The sequence below is a fragment of the Daktulosphaira vitifoliae genome, unplaced genomic scaffold (genome assembly GCF_025091365.1).
Source record: "Daktulosphaira vitifoliae isolate Bord-2020 unplaced genomic scaffold, ASM2509136v1 Scaffold_3, whole genome shotgun sequence".
NCBI lineage: Eukaryota > Metazoa > Arthropoda > Insecta > Hemiptera > Phylloxeridae > Daktulosphaira > Daktulosphaira vitifoliae.
In genome coordinates, this window is record NW_026099574.1 from 40,877,733 (window position 1) to 40,900,698 (window position 22,966).

The 22,966-nt window shown below is 26.0% G+C and overlaps 1 protein-coding gene and 1 long non-coding RNA gene across 2 annotated transcripts in view; one reads left to right on the forward strand and one right to left on the reverse strand.

Annotated features, from left to right (window-relative positions):
- Positions 1–21,795, reverse strand: part of LOC126902168 (proto-oncogene tyrosine-protein kinase ROS-like) — a 42,752-nt gene extending 20,957 nt beyond the window's left edge. The window contains exons 1-8 of the mRNA XM_050679194.1: positions 21,414–21,795; positions 15,313–15,369; positions 2,252–2,311; positions 2,090–2,186; positions 1,450–1,670; positions 1,132–1,374; positions 222–378; positions 28–151 (exon numbers count right to left, since the gene is read on the reverse strand). Of these exons, the coding sequence (XP_050535151.1) occupies positions 28–151; positions 222–378; positions 1,132–1,374; positions 1,450–1,670; positions 2,090–2,186; positions 2,252–2,311; positions 15,313–15,369; positions 21,414–21,545 (1,091 nt within the window). The 5' untranslated portion in view covers positions 21,546–21,795. The remainder of the gene's footprint in view (positions 1–27; positions 152–221; positions 379–1,131; positions 1,375–1,449; positions 1,671–2,089; positions 2,187–2,251; positions 2,312–15,312; positions 15,370–21,413) is intronic.
- Positions 21,796–21,969: 174 nt separating this feature from the next.
- On the forward strand, positions 21,970–22,735 carry LOC126901697 (uncharacterized). The gene is made up of 2 exons (XR_007703093.1): positions 21,970–22,151; positions 22,284–22,735. It is a non-coding gene; the product is annotated as an uncharacterized LOC126901697 (long non-coding RNA).
- Positions 22,736–22,966: the final 231 nt, after the last annotated feature.

Genomic DNA, 22,966 nt, shown 5'->3' on the forward strand with positions numbered 1-22,966 from the left:
ATATATATATATATCTATATATAATACATACTATTTATTTTCTTATTGTGATGATACAACTGTCTAGGAATATCATACAATTCTTTACCAGTACAATAAATACTGTAATCTGATATTAAGATTAAATTAATAGGTTCTGGAGTATATTTCACTAAAAAATTTTATTTTATTAGTAGAATATAAAAATCAAAATAATTAATTTAAAAATTATAAGTAGTTACACTTAGTTGATGGAAGAGTTGTTACTATAGCTGCTGTTATGGACCCATCTCCAAATTCATTTCTAGCAGCAACTGTTATAGAATAGTTTTTATGAGGTTCTAAATTCCGAAACATGTAAACATTTTCAATTTTGTTTTCTTTTTCTGTTAAAATTTCCTGGATATTTCATTCAATAAAATTTTTTTTAAAATATATATAAGAAAATTTAAATGTTTTGTTAAATCATGATAAAAGCATACATTATAGTAAAAAAGTTAAATGAATAAAAGGAAACTACAAGTATGGAGGAAGAAGGATTAGTAGATAAAACTAGATTAGTGAAAATATACTTAATAACTATATTTTATAGAATTAATATGAATTTGTTTGAGAAAAAAATGAATCATTAATATCATTACATCACTTAAATAGTTTTTAATAAATGAATGAAATATGTTATGTTGATAAAAATTAACATAATATTAATTAAAAAATATTTATTACTTAATTAAAATTGAAAATTGGACATTAAAAGTGTTTTTAATTTACAAAGATATTTAAAATAAGAAAAATAGAACAAAAAAATGTATTGTTCCAATTTTAAAAATGCAGAACTTATTAATAAAACTATTTTTACTTGATTCTTATAACAAGTATTATACCTGGTAATTTAAATAAATATACTTCTTTACTGATTTCAGTACAGTAAATTATGTGTTAAAAAATAACCTTAGGAGATAACATTAAAATTAAGCTTTTTTATGTCCATGCACATACTGCAATTATAAAATAATGTAACAAAATTATAAATCTATTCTGTTTTAATGAAATGGATTTGATCAACACAAATGAACATAAACTAATAAGTGTAAAATCTGCATGCAATATCAAGTGCTGTAAATAACTTGTTGTAATGTAATGTATTCTGACCTTGAATGCATAGTACCCTTTTGAAAATTCTTGGATAGTTAAATGATAGGATAGGATTGGGGCTAAAGGAAATGGTATAGCTGCCCATGTGATGGATATACTAGAATCTGTAGGAGTTATTCTCACAATTTTTGGTGCTGAAGAAGGTGGAACTTTACTGGGTCTCGTACTTATGACAACACTTGGATCAGAAACTATAAGCTGCAACGTTCCAGACCATTCCAATAGTAAGACTACTCGGAACTATGTAAAGTAAGTACATGTTTAACATAAAACACATAAATATTTCAATGTAACTCTATAACAATTAGCAATTACCCTATAATTAGTAAAAGGTAACAAATCTTCCAATTTTACAATAAAATTATTAATCCAATCTTGCTTTTGACAATATTGCCAAAAGCTTGAATTATACTCAAGCTTCCATTGAATTTTATATAGAAAGTCATTTCTCTTCACACCTTTCCATTGTAATTTTAAAGATGTATCCATTAAACTATTGGGTACTAAAGTTGGTGGTGGTAGTATACCAACTTCATCTATAACAAAAAATAAGTCAAATAATTGTTTAGATTTACAGCTACTAATGTTTTTCAGAATCAGTGTTCTACACAGGGCTATAATACTGGCATGATTACAGAAAGGATATGGGTGCCATATTCCTCACGACCAAAATAAATAAATGATATAAATACAATTTTTTTCACTCGGTAGTGAAAAATTATCTTATGTATGTATATTGCACCTGGCGGAATTCCTTAACAATTACACCACTGGGCTATAGTTCTCCTCCATTGGCAATGGTATATATTAGTATTATTATGAACAGCATGGTACTTTGGCATATTAAGCATAAAATAAAACAAAAAAAAAAAACATTTTTAGCCCTCCCTAATTAAAAATCTTGCGTATTTCACTGATCAAAATTATATATTTTGTATATTTAAAATATTATTACTTTGTATCCTTTGAAAATATAAGCTAATAGCATCATTACAACCAGCTGTACAATAATGTTGACCATATGTAAAATTATATCTTTCATCAAAATCAGTCTAGAAGTATAAAATAATTAGACAATTTTTTTTATAAAAAATTCATACCAAAAAAGATCACATACACAAACACTTATACAATTTCTTTTAAGTGCTTTATTCCATAATGAGCATCCTTTGAAACACTAAAACAAATTAAAAAGGAACATTATGAAAAAATATATCAATTAATCAAATAATTGATTATATAAGTTTTTTAGTGTTTTTTAGCAACACTTTTTAATAAAATTCATTTTAACATAAAACAACATTGTAACTGTTAACTACTTCCAAAATGAGAATATCTGTTAACCTATTTAGCTACTATAGATAGATTTGCATGAACAAGATCCGTACTTAGAGCGTAGCTCGGAGGAAAAATAGCCTCTCCAGAAATTCTTATGGGCGAATCTCAATAGTGAAGAACAAAACCAATGATTAACATACAATAAAAAAAATATTTTATTTTAATATTAGTAGTTACAGAGATATATGACAGAGTTTTGACGCCTCAGGTAAAGTTTTATTGTCGTCCCTACATACCCCCCTATATTATGTATTGAGGTTACGAAAAAATGTTGCAAAACCCAAGGCGACAGTACCCACTACCCCCTAAATACATCTTTGGGATGTGTTATATGATACTTTATGTTCATAATTTTTATTTTAATATTATCATCATATATAAGATTTCCAATGAAAGCTTATAATGACGGGGAAACAAATGTTAACTATTAGCTTCGATGCGAAGCTGAAAAGGTATTAATTTTACTATGATATGTTTTTAGCTTCGATGCAAAGCTGTGAGTTTTACTAAGATGTGTCTATTTTATTTTTTTATTTTTTTATTTTTTAATTTTTTTTGTGTCTGTTACCACTTTTTCTCAGCTCTCACTGAACCAATTTTGATGAAAAATATGTCAAAAGATCACAAATCGTATCTAGTTGAAGACATGATCCCTCAAAATTTGATAAAAATTTTCTCATTCCCTGTAACAGAAGAAATCCCCCAAAAAATTACAAATTAAAAAAACGCTAATTTTTGACATTTTTTCAATTGTAGCTTCGATCCGAATTTTATACTAAAACGTTAGATATCTACCTTTCATTTGATATCTTTTTTTTTGAAAATCTATCACGTAACTTTTTTACCAAAATTAACTTTTTCAACTTAATTTTTGAAAATTTTCCGGAAATACTGCATCCTTCAAACATATATCAAATTATAGCTTATTTTATGTACTATAAAATGAAAAAAAAAAATTTGTCCTGACATCTTATCTTCTATGTGCAAATGGCTGTCGAAAATTAAAAAAAAATGTAATGTTTGCGATAAAAATTACCATATTAAAAATATGCTATTATAACAAATTTTTTTTTTTAATTAAACACTATCTACAGATTTGCATCGAAGCGTTTCTAATGATAGTGATTTTAATCACTGTCAGATATCATCTATACTTATCCCATCTATGCCTCGTCCACACTGTGCCGCGACCCCACTGTGCTACCGTTTTTTTATTTTATTTTTTTTGTTATCACTTTTTATCAGCTCTTGTTCAATCGATTTCTTTCAACGATATGTCAAAAGATCACAAATCGTATCTAGTCGAAGACATTACGCTCAGTAATTGAAAAATTTCCCTCGTTTCCCGTAAATGGGGGAAATCTCCAAAAAAATTACAAATAAAATTAAAAATCGCTAATGATTAAAAATATAAATGAAATATGCCATTTTCCTTATTTTTAACATAATAATAAAAATCAGTATTAATTAAAACACAATTTTATTTTGTTCTTAATTATTTTTTTAAATGTAATTACTTATTTTTTAATAATAAGTAATAATATTAAAACTTAGAAATGATAGAAAAAGTCTAATGGCACATTTGAAAACATCATAAAAAGTTGATTTAGAAAAGTATAATTATGTTTTTGATGAAAGTTCCTTGTAGTCCATTATATAAAACTTATAACTTTGTTATAATGTTAAATACACAAATATTTGTTATTGAAAAGTATTGCATCAATCCCTTTAAATTTTTATATGCGTTAAAAGTAAAGAAATATACAACTACTTTATTATTTTTATAATATCTTTGTAAAAATTACAATATTAAATTATTAAATATTAATTTCATACTAAATTTTATTATTATAATTATAAATCAAATAACTAATCGGGATAAAATTAAGGGAATAAAAGTTATTGTTGCTTTTGAAATAATCTAACAATTTCTTAAAATTAAACACTATCTACAGATTTGCACCGAAGCGTTTCTTATGATAGTGATTTTAATCATTGTCAAATATCATCTATACTTGTCCCAAATATGCCATGTCCATACTTTGCCCCGACCCCACTGTGCTACTTTTTTTTTTTTTGCTCTTTAATATTATTTAAAGGGCGATTTTGAAAATTTTTGAGGACGCCAAAAATTATGTATTAACCCCACGCCTAAATCTTAATTGTATGAAAAATAGGAAGAAATCTAGATCTGTGTCTATAAATAAATATTATTAGACATATAAATTTATTTATATGTCTATTAAATTTATAACAGATAACGGATCCTTAATATAAAAAGACCGGCATAATTGTTCTTCTTTTATCTGTCCTTCCAACATCGAATAAACAAATCTACGAATTAAATCCAAATCGGATACTAGAAATTAAAATACAATCACAAACTTAGTTTTTAGTTAATTATTTATTTATTATTTAGTTTATTTTATCAAATAAGAATTTAACAAGTCAATATTTAAATATTAAATAAAATAAATTTCTTTTACTTAATAAGAAATAATTCTTAAAGGAATATTTTTATAACAACAAAGGAGTATGTAGTATGTGCAGTATAGTTATGTAGTTTAATTATTTTGATTATGATTTATAATACTGACTTGTTTATAATAAGTTAAGTAGAGTATTAGTATTTAAGTATGAGTAATCCGAATTTATCGGAGAGTATTATAGTCCACTGCCGAGGGAAACTATGTATATTAAGTTTAAAAATAATGTGCATTATAGAATACTTTATAAAAATTCTGTGTCATTATTGAACTTACTTTTTACATTTATTTTTGAGTCTTTTGTAATAATAGTTTTCATGTAAGATAGAGTATAGCAGTTTATTAAAGCGACTACAATGTTTAAAAATTTAAAACAAAAAATTTATTTAAGATATAAGGAACTATAAATATAATCGATAATCTTTATTATAATTAGTCTTATTTGAATAAACTGTTTTGAAGTTTGTAAAAAAAAAAAAAAAAAAGAGTTCTTTCTCTACATAAAATGCAAAGTTGATAAGATAACTTTTACAAAAAAAAAAAAACCTAGTTTGTATATTTATCGTATAATTTTTTAATATAAATTTATTTTTATTTTATAATTGATTCTAAGACTATCACTAATAATCTTATGATTAATGACGGGCTTAAAGTATCAGTGCGCCTAGGCAGTTACCAAATCAGTATCCCTCTTTAGCTGTATATTTATAAAATTTACTATAACGAAGGGTCAGTTTAAATTTTAGAACTTTACATTCAGAGAGTTCTAAGGAGCTTCACCTGTCCACTTTCCCTAGCTACCATAACTTTATGTTAATGGGAGGCTTCAGATTGCGCGACTCTCTCGTGTATATGTCATTGTTCCCCTTTGGTATTATATTAATTCATCGATACTCACACGGGATGGCCCCAGCTTATTATTTTTTATAAATTTATTAATGTTCTAAAATAATATATGTTATGAATATATGTTTGTAAATTTCTATAGTTCAAATAATAGATTTATTTATAATATATTATCAGTTTCTTGTGATCTTGGTTCGTTTTTTACTAGCTAGAATGTTATAATATTATAGACGTAAGTTTTAGGAAATAATTTACTCCGTGCGAGTAACTGGCCTTGGTATTTTACTAGTACTTTTTTAATTTTAAAATTGATGAAATTGATAAAAGTCGTATAAAAATCTTGGCGAGTTCAGGGATGAAGTAATTTAGAGGGTGTGCAGATAATAAAGATGCAGAAAGATAATCTATTTCATTAAAAAGGATCAAACTAGATGGTTTCATAGTTCCAATCCACCAAACCAAAAACCCGAGTTGCACCAGTAAATATTATAAACGAATAACACAAAGTTAGAGAAGTAATTTGCCAAAAGTGCAAAAACTATTTTAGACACAAGGAGTTTATTTTTTCCAATGAAAATCTATAAACATTTATGTCGATTTCAATACCTGGAAAAGAGAAAGACACTAGACCTACAAATTTGATTAAAATAAAATGAATTTTTAGAATAATGTTTACAATAGGTATATAATATTACTATGTACAAGAAACAATGCAATATATAAGGGCAAAAAATCAATTTTCTTTTTATAAAAAAACTCAAGATCTTAATTTTTGTAAAACCTATTGCAAATTAATTTGATAAAAATATCTAAAGTAAATCATTTATTTTTCTTCCAAATTCTAAAGACTCTATACCATAGATATTGCTAAGAACTTTATGATCCTCACTAGATTTGTCTAGATTTTTTCCACTGTTAGTCGGGGGTAAAATAGGCCATCGGTTGGGTTTCTGCCTGTCGTAAAAAGCGACTAAAAGAGAGGGACTTGTAGGGAAGCAGCAGCCTCTACAATACTGTGTGTAGGTGCAGGTAACCATAGAGTTATGGTAGAAACAGCTACACAGCGGATTAAAGTCGGCAGATGTTAATTAGAAATACTAGGTTTATGTGAAACAAGATGGCCAAACAGCAGAGACTTCTGGACAGCAAACCATAGAATAATTCATTCCCAAGGAAAAAACGGACAATGCGGAATTGACGTAGTGCTTCATAAAACCTGGGGAATAAAGGTTACAAATTATATCATATACAGCGAAAGAATTATTATGATACAACTGGAAGCAGAACCACTTTGTAATACAAATATAAATGCCTACGTCAAGAGCCGATGACGAAGAAATTGAAGAAGTATATGTTGGAATAGAAGAACTACTAAAACACACTAAAGGAAAAGATAACGTTATTATAATGGGAGACTGGAATGCTGTTGTAGGTGAAGGAAAAGACGGTAAAGAAGTGGGAAAATATGGTCTAGGTCAAAGAAACGCAAGAGGAGATCGATTAGTGAAATTTAGCAGAGAAGACAGTTTCGTGATAACGAATACACTATTCAAAGAACACAAGAGAAGAAAATACGCGTGGAAAATGCCCGGGGATACAGGGAGATATCAGATTGATTATATACTAATAAAGATTCGGTTTAAAAATCAAGTCAAATCTTGCAAAACTTATCCTGGAGCAGACTGTGACAGTGACCATCAATTAATAGGCATGAAATGTTGTGTAAAGCTTAACAAAATCGTTAAAGTTCAAAGAAAGCAAACAAACTATAATCTCAAAGAGTTGAAAAATGTGGAAGTGGTTGAAGAACTAAAGAAAAACATAGATAAAATATACAACAATAAAGATGAACGAAAATAACCAATAGACAAAACATGGGAGAACATAAAAAGCGTTATAATAAACGCCTTAAGAACCACACTAAGTGTGAAAAGAAAATTACCTATTCAGGAATGGATCACCCCAAATATCTTAGACCTAATTGAGAAAAGATAAAAATATAACACCGGTCTGAACACTAAAATACCAAAAAAATCCAACTGTATAAACAGAGAATCAAAAAAACGCAAAAGAAGAATGGCTAGAACAACAATGTGCTAAAATAAACCACCTTTTTCGAAAAAATAGGCTAGATCAAGCCTATGGAAACATTAATAGTTTCCTCAAAACAAATAAAACTCGCAACAATAATATTAAAGACAAGAATGATAAATTGCTCTTAGAAACAAGAGAGGTGGTAAACCGATGGAAAGAGTACTTTGAAGAACTATATTAAGGGGAAGAGTTACAAGATATCAATGAAGAAACTGATGAGTGCTCTTAAGGTGCACCGCTACTAAGAAGTGAATTTAATGCCAGTCTTAGAGATTTAAAAAATAAAAAAGCCCCGGGAATAGATGAAATCCCCAGAGAACTACTACAAAATGCAAGTGAAAGCATAATAGACGCGTTGTACTATCTTATGAAAGATATATATGAAGCAGGAGAAATACCGAAGGTCTTTTGCAACAGCAGAATTGTAACATAACCAAAAAAGAATGAAGCTGACTCTTGCGCAGATTTTAGAACTCTAAGCTTACTCCCCCACGCCTCAAAGATACTCATAAAAATTATATATCGAAGGATAAGTAAAGCCAACCAATATCTCGAAAATGATCAGTATGGATTCAGAAAACAAAAGAGAACTAGAGAGGCAATATTAGGACTTAGGATCTTAATAGAAAAACAAATATCTCGAAATAAAATAGCATGCTTATCATTTATAGATATCGAAAAAGCTTTCGACAACATAAATTGGCAAATTATGTTCTAAATAATGAAGGAATTAAATTTAGATTTTAAAGACAGGAGAATTATATATAACCTCTAAAATAATCAAAGTGCAGAAATTACAATAAATAATGAGTCAGATAGTGCGAAAATACGTAGAGATGTAAGACAAGGGTGCCCACTTTCACCATTATTATTCAACTGCTACATAGAAAAAAGCATAACCGAAGTTAAAGATAAACTTAACAGGCTTGGGATTGGAATTAAAGTGCGTGGTATATTGATTCCAATGATCCGGTTTGCAAACGACATCGTAATAGAAATAGAGAAATAAAGCACGACTTTCAGAGAGCCCTAGCAGAAATGCAAGTAATTATAAAGAAGTATAAAGTCAGGTCAAACAAAAATGTTGGTTTGTGCTCGTGAACCCATAAATAACGCAAATATTTATATAGAAAACCAACTTATTTCCCAAGTTTCTAGTTTTAAATACTTGAGAAGTTTAATAACACCAGACGGAAGAAGTTCGCAGGAAATTAAACAAAGAATAGGGCAAGCAAAAACAGCCTTTATCAAGAAAAAGAAAATTTTGGTTTTGAAAAAAATTAGCAGAACAATAAAGAAGACATTTTTAAAAACGTTTGTATGGAGTGTTGCTTTATACGGCTGCGAGACATGGGGTATTAATGAAAAGGAAAAAATATCCCTTAAAGCATTCGAAATGTGGTGTTAGAGACGAATGGAAAAAATTAACTGGACAGAAAGAGTAACAAATGAAGATGTACTGACCCAAGTTGGAGAAACAAGATCCATAATCAAAGCTATAAAGTGACGACGATGGGACATGATGGGATACGTTTACGCCATGACGAAGAATTGCACCATACTATAATAGAAGGTGCAATTGAAGGACGAAATCTACCAGGAAGATCAAGAAACTCTCATACATAAATCAACTGAAAAATGACGTAGAGATTGATACTTACGCCGGATTAAAAAGACTTTCTGATGATCGTGATAAATGGAAAGCGAAGTTCAAAACGTTGTAAACCAACCTAATATAGGTTGAAAAAAAAATGATAATATTCGCAAAGAATGGTTTTGAACAAAGTTCTAATTTATTTACTATACTATTTTAACTCGAGCACTAAATTACAGATCTGTATATTAAAATTGATCTTATCAGCAGTGGCAAAAATATGAGTTTAACATAACCGTAAAGGCTCCCTGGCCTCCTTCGGTCTGGAACCTTTACCAAACATCAATATTTTTACATTACGTAATATGAAGGTTAAGTAAGTATCTGATGAGTATTCCATATAAATCTAACTTCTTAAAACCTAGAGTCCTAAAAAATAGAAATATTTTAAAATCCAGAACGGGGAATTTCGAAAACACACCCCTTACTATCAGTGGCACATATAAGATAGAATTAGTTTTTATATTTTCTGTAATTACATTCGATAAAACCAAATAAATACAATGTTTAATTACAAATTTCGTTTATATGTTCATTAAATGATAAACCATTTGATTATAAATCTAAGTACGATTGAAGTTTAGCACAATCTTTAATAGATTGAATCGGCATGTATAATTATAGGTTATCAGCAAAAAGTAAGAATTTACAATTTTGAAAGTATTTATCAACAATTATAAATATTTTTTCATGGGAATTTTTTTCGAGGACCCTATTTTTAAGTGGGCCCAGAACAAATGTCCACAATATCATTTTATAAATATAGCACAAAAATATAACTATAAGCTGATAATAACAAACTATCCAAGAAATTTAAATTTGGTATCAGGACATTTAATAATTATTGATATTTAATCAGTTAAATAATAAATAAAATCAATAAAGAAATAAAATAAAATTATTCATAAATATTAATAGGATTTATTAAATACAGATTCGCAGAACAGAGGGCTCAAATTATTCAAAATCAGAGACATTATACATAATTTTAAAAATGTAGAATTATTTTTGTTATGATTAAATGGCATTGACCAATTATGTACCAATTCACACGGTTAAGCATCCGGGGACCTAAACAATGCTATTTAATTCGATAAAATAATAGAGAGGATTAGTTAATCCATGATGCGGGACGAGAACCCTTTGTACCAATTTGACTTTGTTTAACAGTCATAATAATTATTATTAAACAAACACATTTTTTATACTGGTTTAACAACCAAACATATGTTTAGTTGTTAAAAAAAATAAAAATATTAAACAGAATTTATATTTCATATTCCTGTAATAATTATTGTTATAACAAAATAAAATAATAATAGTACAATAGAAAATTATTTTACTTAAATCTTTAAATCAGATTTAAAAGAAAGTTATAAGCCTTAAAAAAACTTTAGAAACTTATAATATATATTTTTCTAAATTTATTGAAAATTGTCCATGACTGGTTAATTTGAAATATTAATGATTCTCTAAGACCACCCAGTCCTCTAGAATCTGTGTTATATTAAGATATCTTTTATTAAAACAAAAAATGTTATGAAATCCCTTTTAATTCAATATTTAGGTATCAAAAAAAAAATAAAAAATTTAAAATGACACTATAGCCACTATTTATATTCACATCAGAAGATTTTATTATAGCGATTTTAATAACATCTAATTCATTCTATACTAGTTTAAGCTATGCTAGATGATGAGAACTAATTTAACAAATTTATTGTATCAAGGTTAAGATTTTAAAATTAATACATTATTTTTTAATCAAAAACAGAATTAAATTTTATAAAACACATGATTTTTACTGTATGAAAAATTATTTGAAATTCCTTAAATGTTTACATAAGAGATCTAAAAGTAAAGAAAAATTAATAATAGAAACCCGATTCCTTACTTGATGAACACCTATATTAGAGATACTTTCGGGAATATTTTACCATTTTTCATGATTATTTACCCATTTTTTCTAGGATATTATAAAGACAATAGCAAAAAAAAATGATAACATTTTTACATCAAACTTAATATTTGTTTCAATTAAATATTATTTCGACTAATAAGTGTGACCAATAAGATTGTCTTAATTAGTATCTATTGTCTGAATTTAACGCAGGATACGTTCAATAAATTTTTAAGCTGACAAATAGATTCGCAAATGCCTTAGACATTTTATTCAATTACTTTAAGCCGCAAAATAATTACTTGTAACGTTAACACAGCGCATCAATATGATAATTTCAATATAAATAAATAAAAATGTCAACATGAATTTATAATAATTATAATTTATATTGTAATATTTGTAATATTTTAATATATTGTAATTATTATAGAAATATGTACAAATATTACAAAAAATAAATTATCTCCAATTAAAGGCATTACCCTCAAAAATGAAAATGAATATCCTTTTTTAGCTTTAATGCGAAGCTGAGAATTCACCTTTAATTTGATATACATTTTTTTGAACATCTGACCCTTTAGCAGTCCATATAGGAGGATTCAAAATAGAAACTTTTGCGTCTTTTGAACATATATTAAATTAAATCTTATGTTACGTACTATAAGTTGAAAAACATACTATTTTGGTAGTCAAATTGAGTATTTAAATTTTTAATTACTATAACTTTTGAAAAATGTATGGATTAATACAGTTTATTTTATGAGTACTTTATACGTATTCTTTTCATTAGATTCGTTTTTTTTTAAATCATACCATTTCCCCTTATATAACGGGGTTAAAAACTTTAAAAATATGAATAAACTTGTAATATGTGTAAAAAGTTTTAAACATTTTTCAAAATAAAACTGATACTATTTATTATAAATTTTCTATTTTAATTTTTTTTTTTCAATTAATTTTTTCTATATTATAGGTCAAACGGTATAGTCCAAGAGTAGAGTAGGAGTAAATATCCCATTTAACAAAATAATTATAAAAATTATTTAAGTGTTAATTATAAATATTTTGTAACTTTTAAGGCCAATCCAATAATTATATTAAAAGTAAAGAGCTGCTTCAAAAAATAATATTCTAGCTATCAATATTATTTCTGAGAAATTGATGTAACGAAATAAAGAGTGATTCTTTTTTTAAATAGCTACTCTTTTTCACACGATTTATCTTCAAATAATATTATGTTAAGAAAATTCTTTATTGTATTTTTTAGTTTCATATATTTCTCAATTTATTAATTATAATAATTTTTTTATTCGGTTTTTATACCTTATAAGGAAATTAATATAAGTCAAATTAATTTTTTTAAATGGTCACATTCATACTTAAATAACTAACAAATAAAAATAAACTAATTAAGAAAATGACTGTCGATAAAAATTGTTGACACATTATTTCGAAATTAAACTGTTATAAAACATAGATTGGAAGTGAAGTGTGGGTTATATTATTTTTATCATTACATATTACTATGCTACACTCTTCCTCCGCTCTATATTAAAAAAATTCTGAAGTACTATTTAAAAAATTATATTCGATTGGTCATTTTCTTAATTAGAGAATAATTTATTTCATTAGTATGTTGCCATTTTAATTTCGAGAAATATATAAAATTAATCAATACCAAAAAGGAGTTTATTAATATAATTATTATTTTAAAAGTAATTGGGTGGCTAATATTAAAAAAATCACGCACCACCGAAGCGTTCTTTATGATATTAATTTTAATATTTATCAAATATCATCTATATTTGTACCCAGTGTGTCGTGAAACCACTGTTCTGGGTTTTTATTATTTGAGATAAATAAAAAGTTTTTTATATATTTTTTATTTTTCTAAATTTCAGTATGACCATTTTTTACAAAAAATGTTGATTAATCGATGACATCTTAGGATAAATATTATTTGAGTTTTTAAATGATTTTAATTCGTACACTGGATATGTAGTGCAGGCGGAGAGGCGTTATACAAAACGTGCCAAATATACGTTATGTCTATACCAATATTTTATTATTTTAATTTATACTTATTCTATATCTTAATTAATTAATATATATATATATATATATATATATATATATATATTATATAATTAAGAATATTTGTTGCTACACTCATATATAAGTTTTCACATCTTCCGAGGGTCGCCTGCGAGTTTGTCATCTTTTTTATTTATTCTGAGTATTGTCAATGCCAACTCTGAGACATAATCTCTATTTGAACAAAATATTCAGGGGTTTACCTTAATTTTTTCCCTCCTTAAAAATATTACTCATAAATTTATATCTTGTTTTCATTTTCATTTTTTTCTTTTTTAATGACAGAATTTACATGGCCTAAGCCTCCTACAGATCTCCTAAATTATTTCTGTATCCCAGGGATGATTAGCAGAACTAGAGTGTTGTTTGTCATTGATTAGCATTTAACGTTTTATTATTTTTTTTTTTTTTGCATAATATTTATTAAGTTATTTATTTATATAATCTGATTTGGATTTTTTATTATAATCTTCAAATTAACATTTAAATTATAGAATTATTTTTCAGGTGGAGGGCACAGTAATGGGAATAAGTATCCAGATCTCCAAATTACGCCTTTGATTAAGTTTCCTTAAGTGGGAGCCCAAAATTGCTACAAAAAGTCTATTTAATTGTAAAATAATGAAAATAATGAGTTTTCCCAAATCTCATTTTTTTTTTAAATCTACCCAATGTTATAACACGAGACAAACCGGATGTAAAAATATATTGTAAAATTATACGTAGAGAGTACCTTCCGTTACAGATTTACATACTGTAACAAAATAATAATAGCCATCCTGTAATGGTTAGATATCAATAAAAAATGCGTTAACAACCTTAATGAGTTCCAGTCAATGCATTAAAATTTAACTCTTATTTAGTTAAGATTCAAATGAATAACAAAAATAATAATTAAGAATAGAGACACAACTGTAACAACTATCATACTGGTTAATAACATTTTATTTTTTTATTTCTTTAATAATATGATTGAATAAACACTATACGAGGTTGTTGTATCTAATAGTCAGTAACCGGTGAAGTGAACTTCCGCAGGTGGGCCCTTCACTTCCCATAAAATACCACCTGACTCAGTATTTAAAAAAATTCCTAGACCCTTTCAAGTGCCTCAAAATCAAAGATTTTACACTAAATAGTGCAGACGACTACACAGTTTCAATTCTAATACATAATTATACGAAAAATAGTAATAATAATATATTTATTAAATACTAAATAATCTCATCATTTATATCAAATTAAAACAAAAACAAGAAATCGAAATTTCTCGGGAAACCCTTTTTTTTAAATAAAACCTAAAATGCATTTATAGAATGAAATATAATAGTTATATACATTACTATAAATCCTGATACAACAACGCATGTATAAATAAAAATTACTTAGGTTTCATGGAATTATGCAATGTTATATTGAAATCGTTTTAACGTAGTTCAAATTTATATAATATACGGTGTTATAAATTATATACACACAGGATGGACATAGATATAAAAAGGGGTGGACTAAAATCATTCATTTATTACCATTTAACATAAAGTATAGTAAATAATATGCGCAGACATTTTATGTTATTTTAATTAATCCAGGAACGTAATTGGGGCAACATGAGATGTGGACTTCCCGAAGAAATTTTAGTTTAGACCCCTCTCTCCAAAATTAAAATACACACCCGAATCATTCAAACTTATACTTTATGTTATACAGTTATAAATTTTATTAATTATTTTGTATATATTTTTCCAAATACTTAATATTACCTGGTTTGTTATACATTGATTGCCACATAGAATATCTTCATCACTTTTAGTTTCATTCTGTAATAAAAAGAAATTGATAAAATAAAACACTAAATATTTTAAACTTTTTTAAAGAAAATTCTTCAACATTAACTTTTTGTAAAACAATAAGACAACAGAAAAATAATATTACAATATTTCATAAGTACTTCATGATAAAAATCTTCATTAACGTGAATTTCTAATTAAAGAAAAAATTAAATACAATTTATTTAGAAGCATTATTTTTTATAGTTCTTATTGTGTAAATATATAGCTCATCAATAATCCTAAGTTAAATTATAATTACGACTAATTAATACAATACAAAACTATTAAATAGAAAAACAAAAACAATTAAAACAATCTTTTAAAACGCTTAGAAATATCATGATAATATCTATAATTAATGCTTAATCATTTAATAATAAGACTTGCACTCAATAGAAATGAATGACAGAAATATTTTGAAATAATTGAGGAAAAATTTTAATGTCATGCAATGCAATAATATTAATTAATGAAGATTATTAAGATTATGAACCCTGGTTATTAAGGGATTCGTGTGGTCTATACCATGTAGCAAAGTTAGGAGGCAAGGCTACCATTTGGATTGAAGCACTATGAATAAGTTTGTAAAAAATACACAGAAAATTGGTAAAAGAAACAAGACTAGTAATGGATGAAAAGAATTTGAGGTGAAAATTGCAAAAAGGTATATTTCCTGCAATTACCACATGACTGGGGAGGATCCAGTGACACTGATATTTTTTTTTCGAGAGTATTAATAAATTAAATGAACGATATAATGTTAAATATAAAAAGAAAGGAATTCGACTAAGAAGGATTGGAAAATATGACTTAGAGACACGATTGGATATCTGAAAAAAAAAGTATGAATTACTAGGAAAAATAATAATATATTGAAGAGCAAAGAGGACGCCACATCTAATAATTGATAATATATTATATTGATAATAATTCATGTCATAATTTTAAACAATATAAGAGAAGCCCGAGAGTAAATTAACTAAAATTATTAGTAAATTAGATGAATTTTAAGCGATACTTTAAAAGTAATTATTAATATAGTAATTATTTTTTTACATAACAATTAAACTTTTTATAAAACTGATTTATGGTAATATAGATATGTTTTTTGAGATTACACGAATCAGATAGTACTGATGATTAACTTTTCTTTTTTAATTGAATTGGTTTCACAATATTTATACTAATAATAATTACAAAATATTTTTATTAAATATAAATTATACTTAAATATTTTGTATTAAATTAAGTTCATAAAAACGATTTAAACAATTTTCTTATACTGCTTATCCATATTAAAACTACCGTTAAATTCTAGTTTTTAAAAGTATATAGTTTTATTAGATTATAAAAACGTAGAAAATTCTATACGATATCATAAAAAAAATTAATTTAATTATTTTAAATTATAGTAATTTAAAATAATTGATTTAATTATTTTAACAGAATAAACTATTCAATTTTGAAACTCGTTAATTTTCGTAAATCACTAAAAATGATTGTTCTCTACCTTTTTTAAAAAGATTGTGATAGATTAAATAATAACGACAGTAGGGATATATGGTACTCGTGGGAAGATTTTCCATGCAGTCATTTCTCAAAGAAACACAAAACAGTTAAAAAACAGGTGGTTGAATGAACGCTCATTATCTACCTGAGAGGAAAATGAGCGGACATCCTGTCCCTGCGGTAACGACACGAAATAGTTATAAAATACTTTCTTATACACTAAAAAAGTGTCTAGACGCCTTTTGAAGTTGTTTTTTAACCGTATTTATCAAATAATTTTTTTTGAAGATCTTTAGTTATAATTTTATTTGATACACATTACATCGAATTGTACGTCAAAAAATAAATAACACATAGTTTTTGTAATATATACTCATGAAAAAATAATAATCTAAAATAATAATGTAAGTAAAATATGAAACTTCATAAAACATATTTGCTATTCAAAATAGATTATACATTATCTTAGGATACACACAATAGTTTTTATAAATCAATTGTATACTTAGTGCCATACCTAGGAAATCATTATTTCAGGATCTTGATTATGAAAAAATAACGAAATATAAACCGCATATATTGAAACAATAAGAATTACTGGAGATTTATTATAAACTGTAATTTTTAATCTAAAAATTACATTCTAACATTAATTATACAATAATTAACATAATAATTAATTAATTAGATAAAAAAAACTACCTACATTAAAGTAATTTTAAATGATTAAATTTTAATATTTTCAATAAAAAAAAATTTAATCTAACACAAAAAGTAATAAATAAAAAATTAATATTGATTTTATTTTAAACATGAAAAATATTAAAATCCTAAACATATAAGCAAACCAATTATTTTTATATAACCAATGATTTTTTGTTTTATTATTTAAAATTATTAAAACATGTTACATGACATATGTTATAAATTTTAACTAATTATTTTGTCAAATTTATTAAAAATGTTTGTTAGCCCTAGTAAAGATATTTTGTTTTACAATGATCGTTTTAAGTGTAGTACAGCGACAACTTTTTTTTTTTGACAAAAACATGATTCTTCATGAAAATTTTGAATTATTGACAATACTGCACAGTTGTACAAAAACATAAATTACACTGCCATATAAAAATAATTGAAAGGATTAACTTAAGTGCGGCCCTTACAAATGAGCTTAATTGCCTTGATGAGTTTCAACATATAAAACAGCAATGAGAACAGCTGTTTATTATTTTTATATCGAACTTTGAAATGGGATCATTAACAATACGAAAACGTTGGAAAATTGTAAATTATTATTACAATAGTATTGAACGTATGTGTAAGATCAAAATAAATACTAAAGGCCCAACGCATTAAATACTACTCATTACTATTGATAACCTTTTTAAATAAGTTCAATACATTAATTTTAATTATAAGAGCCATCTTATATTCAATTTTATCTTTTTATATGAATGTTAAAAAGGTATAAAATGAATAGCACACAGTTATAAGAATGATTATCTACGAATAAATGTTATTTTCAATTATTTTATCTTATTAATTTACAGTAAAATATTGATGTAAATAAATAGTTTTTATTAATATTTAGGTTTTAAATTAAAAATGATTTCTTTACTAATTTAGACATGAATTTAATTTACAACACATATGTGCACTAAACGTTAGATAAAAACCCAGTATTTAAATATCAATTTATTTATATTTAATAAATAATAATTAATATTTAATTATTCTTCTGTAAAAATTAATGATTAATATTGCTTTACATTTTATTTCACTTAACCTATGTAATAAAAAATAAATCCATAGATAAATGTAGTCATTATATTAAATTTAAGGTAGCACACATTTTTAAAATTAAATTTTCATGCTTCAAATTAAAAATATATACTTTGATGTTATTCTCTAATATATCTAAAACTTTTATTGGTCTTCAAAATACTATTAAAGAAATTTTTTTTTTTAATTGACAATACAGTTATGTATCTAGGGTATTTAAAAAGGCTGAGCCCTCCCCATTGGCTGTGCATTACCGACATTTTAGATAAAAAACACTAAATAAAAAGGTTAACATAATTTTTTCGTTATTTAAAATTCTAAATAATGCCTATGATATATAATATTTATAGTTTACTTATACTTTAAAATAGGAATATTTCAGAACTTCAAAGCGTATCCTAATCCACCTTGATCATAAAACACAGGGCCAATTTAAGGTATGTTTTCACATTAAGCAGAATCATAGTTACCGTCTTTTAAATTTATTGATGATTTTTTTTTTCAAATTTCCCGATGCAAATCCAAGAATCAAAAATCAACTACATATTTACAATTATGTTTGTAAGAATTAAGTTTTGTTGTGTCGTCACTAAAAAGTCATGTATTTATCAATAAATTAATGGATTGTGCTAAATTTCACTACTCTCCAAAATTGAGCGTTAATTTTCATACTTTATAAATAGCATAAAGACCACGATAAAAAATGAAAATTCAGATTTTTTTAAACAATATTTTAGCTTATAATAAAATATTTACTAAGTAACGCTTACTCTAGTCACAGTCAGTGTCGGATTAGTACTTATATGTGGTCCCTATAGAAAATATCACTACCATATAAAATATGACTGACAAAAAAAAACAGAACGACTTTGTCACTACTCATGACAACTAGTAAAATTCAAAATAGGCTCCTGGACATTCACCCCTCCCCCTAGCTTCCTCAGGCTCAGGGTACAGTTCAACACTTACGAGTAAATATTTAAAATAAGCAATAATAGTTTCTAGAAGAAACTAATCTTATGCTGTTTAGGTGAAGTGTGAAAAACAAAAATGAATGATTTGGCAATGAGATTCAAAAATTAGAAAAAATACATCCTAATTCTAAATATAATACCAGTTTTATATGAAATAAATACTAGATAACGACATCGCTACTATCAATACAATATCTTTATACCTACGAAACCCATTTCCTTAATCATGGTCTGGTGTTGAAGGTTAACCGTATATCATATTATTTTTAGTGAAAAAATGAAAATAATAAACTTTTTAATAGCAAGTATTACAGAAATTTAAAATAAAAGTGACAATCAAAATAATGTGATAATGTTTCAGACTATTACTCACGTGGTTAAATTCAATAGCCAAGTAAAAACCGATCGGGTAAACCTAACTTCATGTTAACTTAGCAGTAGTACTTTGTTTACTCAAACCGGGATGCCAGAATAATAGTTCATTATAAAAAGTCTAGTTTATTATTAGTTCAAATATAGGTAATAAAAATACTTAATAATACATTATGAATAATTGTCACCTCTGAAAAGATAAAATTATATAAATAGACTGACTGAATTAACTGTTTCATACATAAGAAAATACAAGATTTTAAAAATTAAAAATAAAACAACATATTATTAACAACATTACTATTAATCTATTTGCAAGTGAAAACTAAATAGATACTGTGTATTTGTAAAAGGTTTAAAAATTTATTTAAAAATTCTACAATAGGAGCTGTATAGTACATATAATAAGACAATTTGGAATAATATTTTAAATTACAATATATATATACAAAAATATTTTTAATAATTCACTAAAAGAACTGTAATTCAAGATAAAAATACTATCTCGGAGCACTTTATATCATTTGTAAACTTATATTCATTATAGAAGTTTTGTTGTATAATTTTTAAACCCTTTTGTTATCAAATTATTAAAAAAGAATTCGCTAATAAACACTTATGTTGAATTTATCACATAATATGTAACTATTTAGTAAACGGTTTTTAATTACTGATTTTTCATAATAAGTCAGGTATAAATTTGTTTCAATTATATATCGGTACTCTCGTTAGCTAATATTTAAACATTCAATACAAAATTACTACAATCAATATCGTATTGATTGTAGTAATTTTGTATTGAAATATAGTTTGTATAGTTATCATTATCGTAATGATAACTATAATTTTTTCTTAGAGTAAAATATGAAAACAGCTAGGAAAAAAAAAAATTTGAATTGAAAGTAGTTAAACCATAACTGTCAACATACATTACAAATATAAAGTACTATATTTGACATGACAAAAAAATATAGTGTACTATAGTCTTTGAAGTTCATTTTTATTCAAATAAACTTATTTTGAAAAAAATTTTGTAAGTTCCATATATATAATAAACTACCAATAAAATTTAAAACTGTAGGAATAATGATGCAAATGATAATCCTCTCCAAGTTGATTATTAAAGGATGAATTATTATTATGAAAAATACTAATCAAAAGTTCAAAAAAATATATTAAAATTAAAAGAAAAATAATACTGATATTCGTCAAAACTATAGTTAAAAGCAAATTTCTAATTAAAATCAAATGTAGCTAACCCAACTCTTACTTAGTTATAAAGACCTAGTTTCAGATTGATGTGAATTTAAAACTATTGCCTTCGTGTTATTAAATGATGTTTATTAATTTGATTAGGTTAATAAATTCAAGCCAAAATAAAATATAACAATTTACCTGACGAGGGCATTTTTTTGAGCAAGTTACTTGCACAGTGTCGATTTTTTCGGACAAGAGAGATTGAGTAATAGCTGCTAAAAGCACGATGACAACGGCTACTAACAAGATATTCGCAGCCATAGACGCCATAAACGTCGCACAATTTTAAGAAAATAAAATATAATCCATATTGATCATTAAAAACATAGTTAATTTTTTTTACAAAGAAATATAATAATAGCCCGCGGACTCTAAATATAAAGAAACTTAAATTGTCTTAAAAGTATATGAAAAATAAAAATTATTACTCAACAACAAACTACACACCACGAGAGCCGCGGGAAAACTAACTTTAAAATCTCATTTCAGTTCAACTGGTTCTACACTCCGGGTACCCTCACGCACCACAAGGAAACAGCTAATACAAATCCGTGTAGCTCATACTATTTAAAGTTGGCGGTATTTGGAAACATCTGTTTTGATAATAAAATCAGGTGTAGCATATGAACAAATCAAAATATAATTTGTAGACTATTGAAACAGTCGACTTGAAGACCTTTGAACGACATGACTAGTTCATAATTTATGTTGTATTCATTGTCAGTTACGCTAATCATTTATCAGTATTTATTTATAAACGGTATTGTAATACTTGTTGTTTCAGTTATCTAAATCAACTACGAAAATAAATTCATCTAAAACAATAATAGTTATTGTTACGAACGAATATATTATATAAAAAATTGAAATATTCAGGTAGGACAAATTTTTTCTTTATTAGAAAAACTACTAACAAAACTTATTACAGTCAAATTATATAATTCTTAGTTAAAAACTCAATAGTGTTCGTTCACTATTATTATTTTGCAAACAATAATATTTTTTTAGTCATTATAACTGAAAGCAAAATAAAAAAATGAACCGAAAAGACTAATACAATCTTCGCATAATATCGCGGCACTTTCTCTGGTGTCGCGCGACGCAGTGTCCATACGAGTCCTCGGACGTCAAGAGATTAGCAGTGATGGTGCGCGAATGCGGATCGATTTGTCGAATCCGATTGTGCGACACATCCGGAGCCGGTGAAGTACATCCTCGACGTCGTCATTTTGATGACGGGAAGAAAACTACGTATAACAACATTGCACTGCGGCGAATAGCACAAGGTGTGGTCAGTCAAATCATCAAATACGGTTGATAATGGTACCACGGGTCACCGTTGTCAAGAAACAACGCGGGACCGTAAATCAATTAATGAATAGCATGGTTTTAGTACAGACAAGATAAACCTTTTTGTCTTATCTGTATTTTTAGGCTTAATAAAGAAACTAATTTATTTATATATTTTACTATAACTTATCTGATAATGTAGCAAATGACTTTCAAATTGAAACGGTTTATATCGATATCAGAAAAGCTTTTGATACAGTTGATCATAATTTATTAACACTTAAGTTGAATAATATAAGGTTAAATGATAATATTTTTTATGGATTTCCTCTCTCATACTTAAGAAACAGAACTCTAATAGTTTAATTTTGTTATGAGTTATCTCCCTTTATATCCTATTT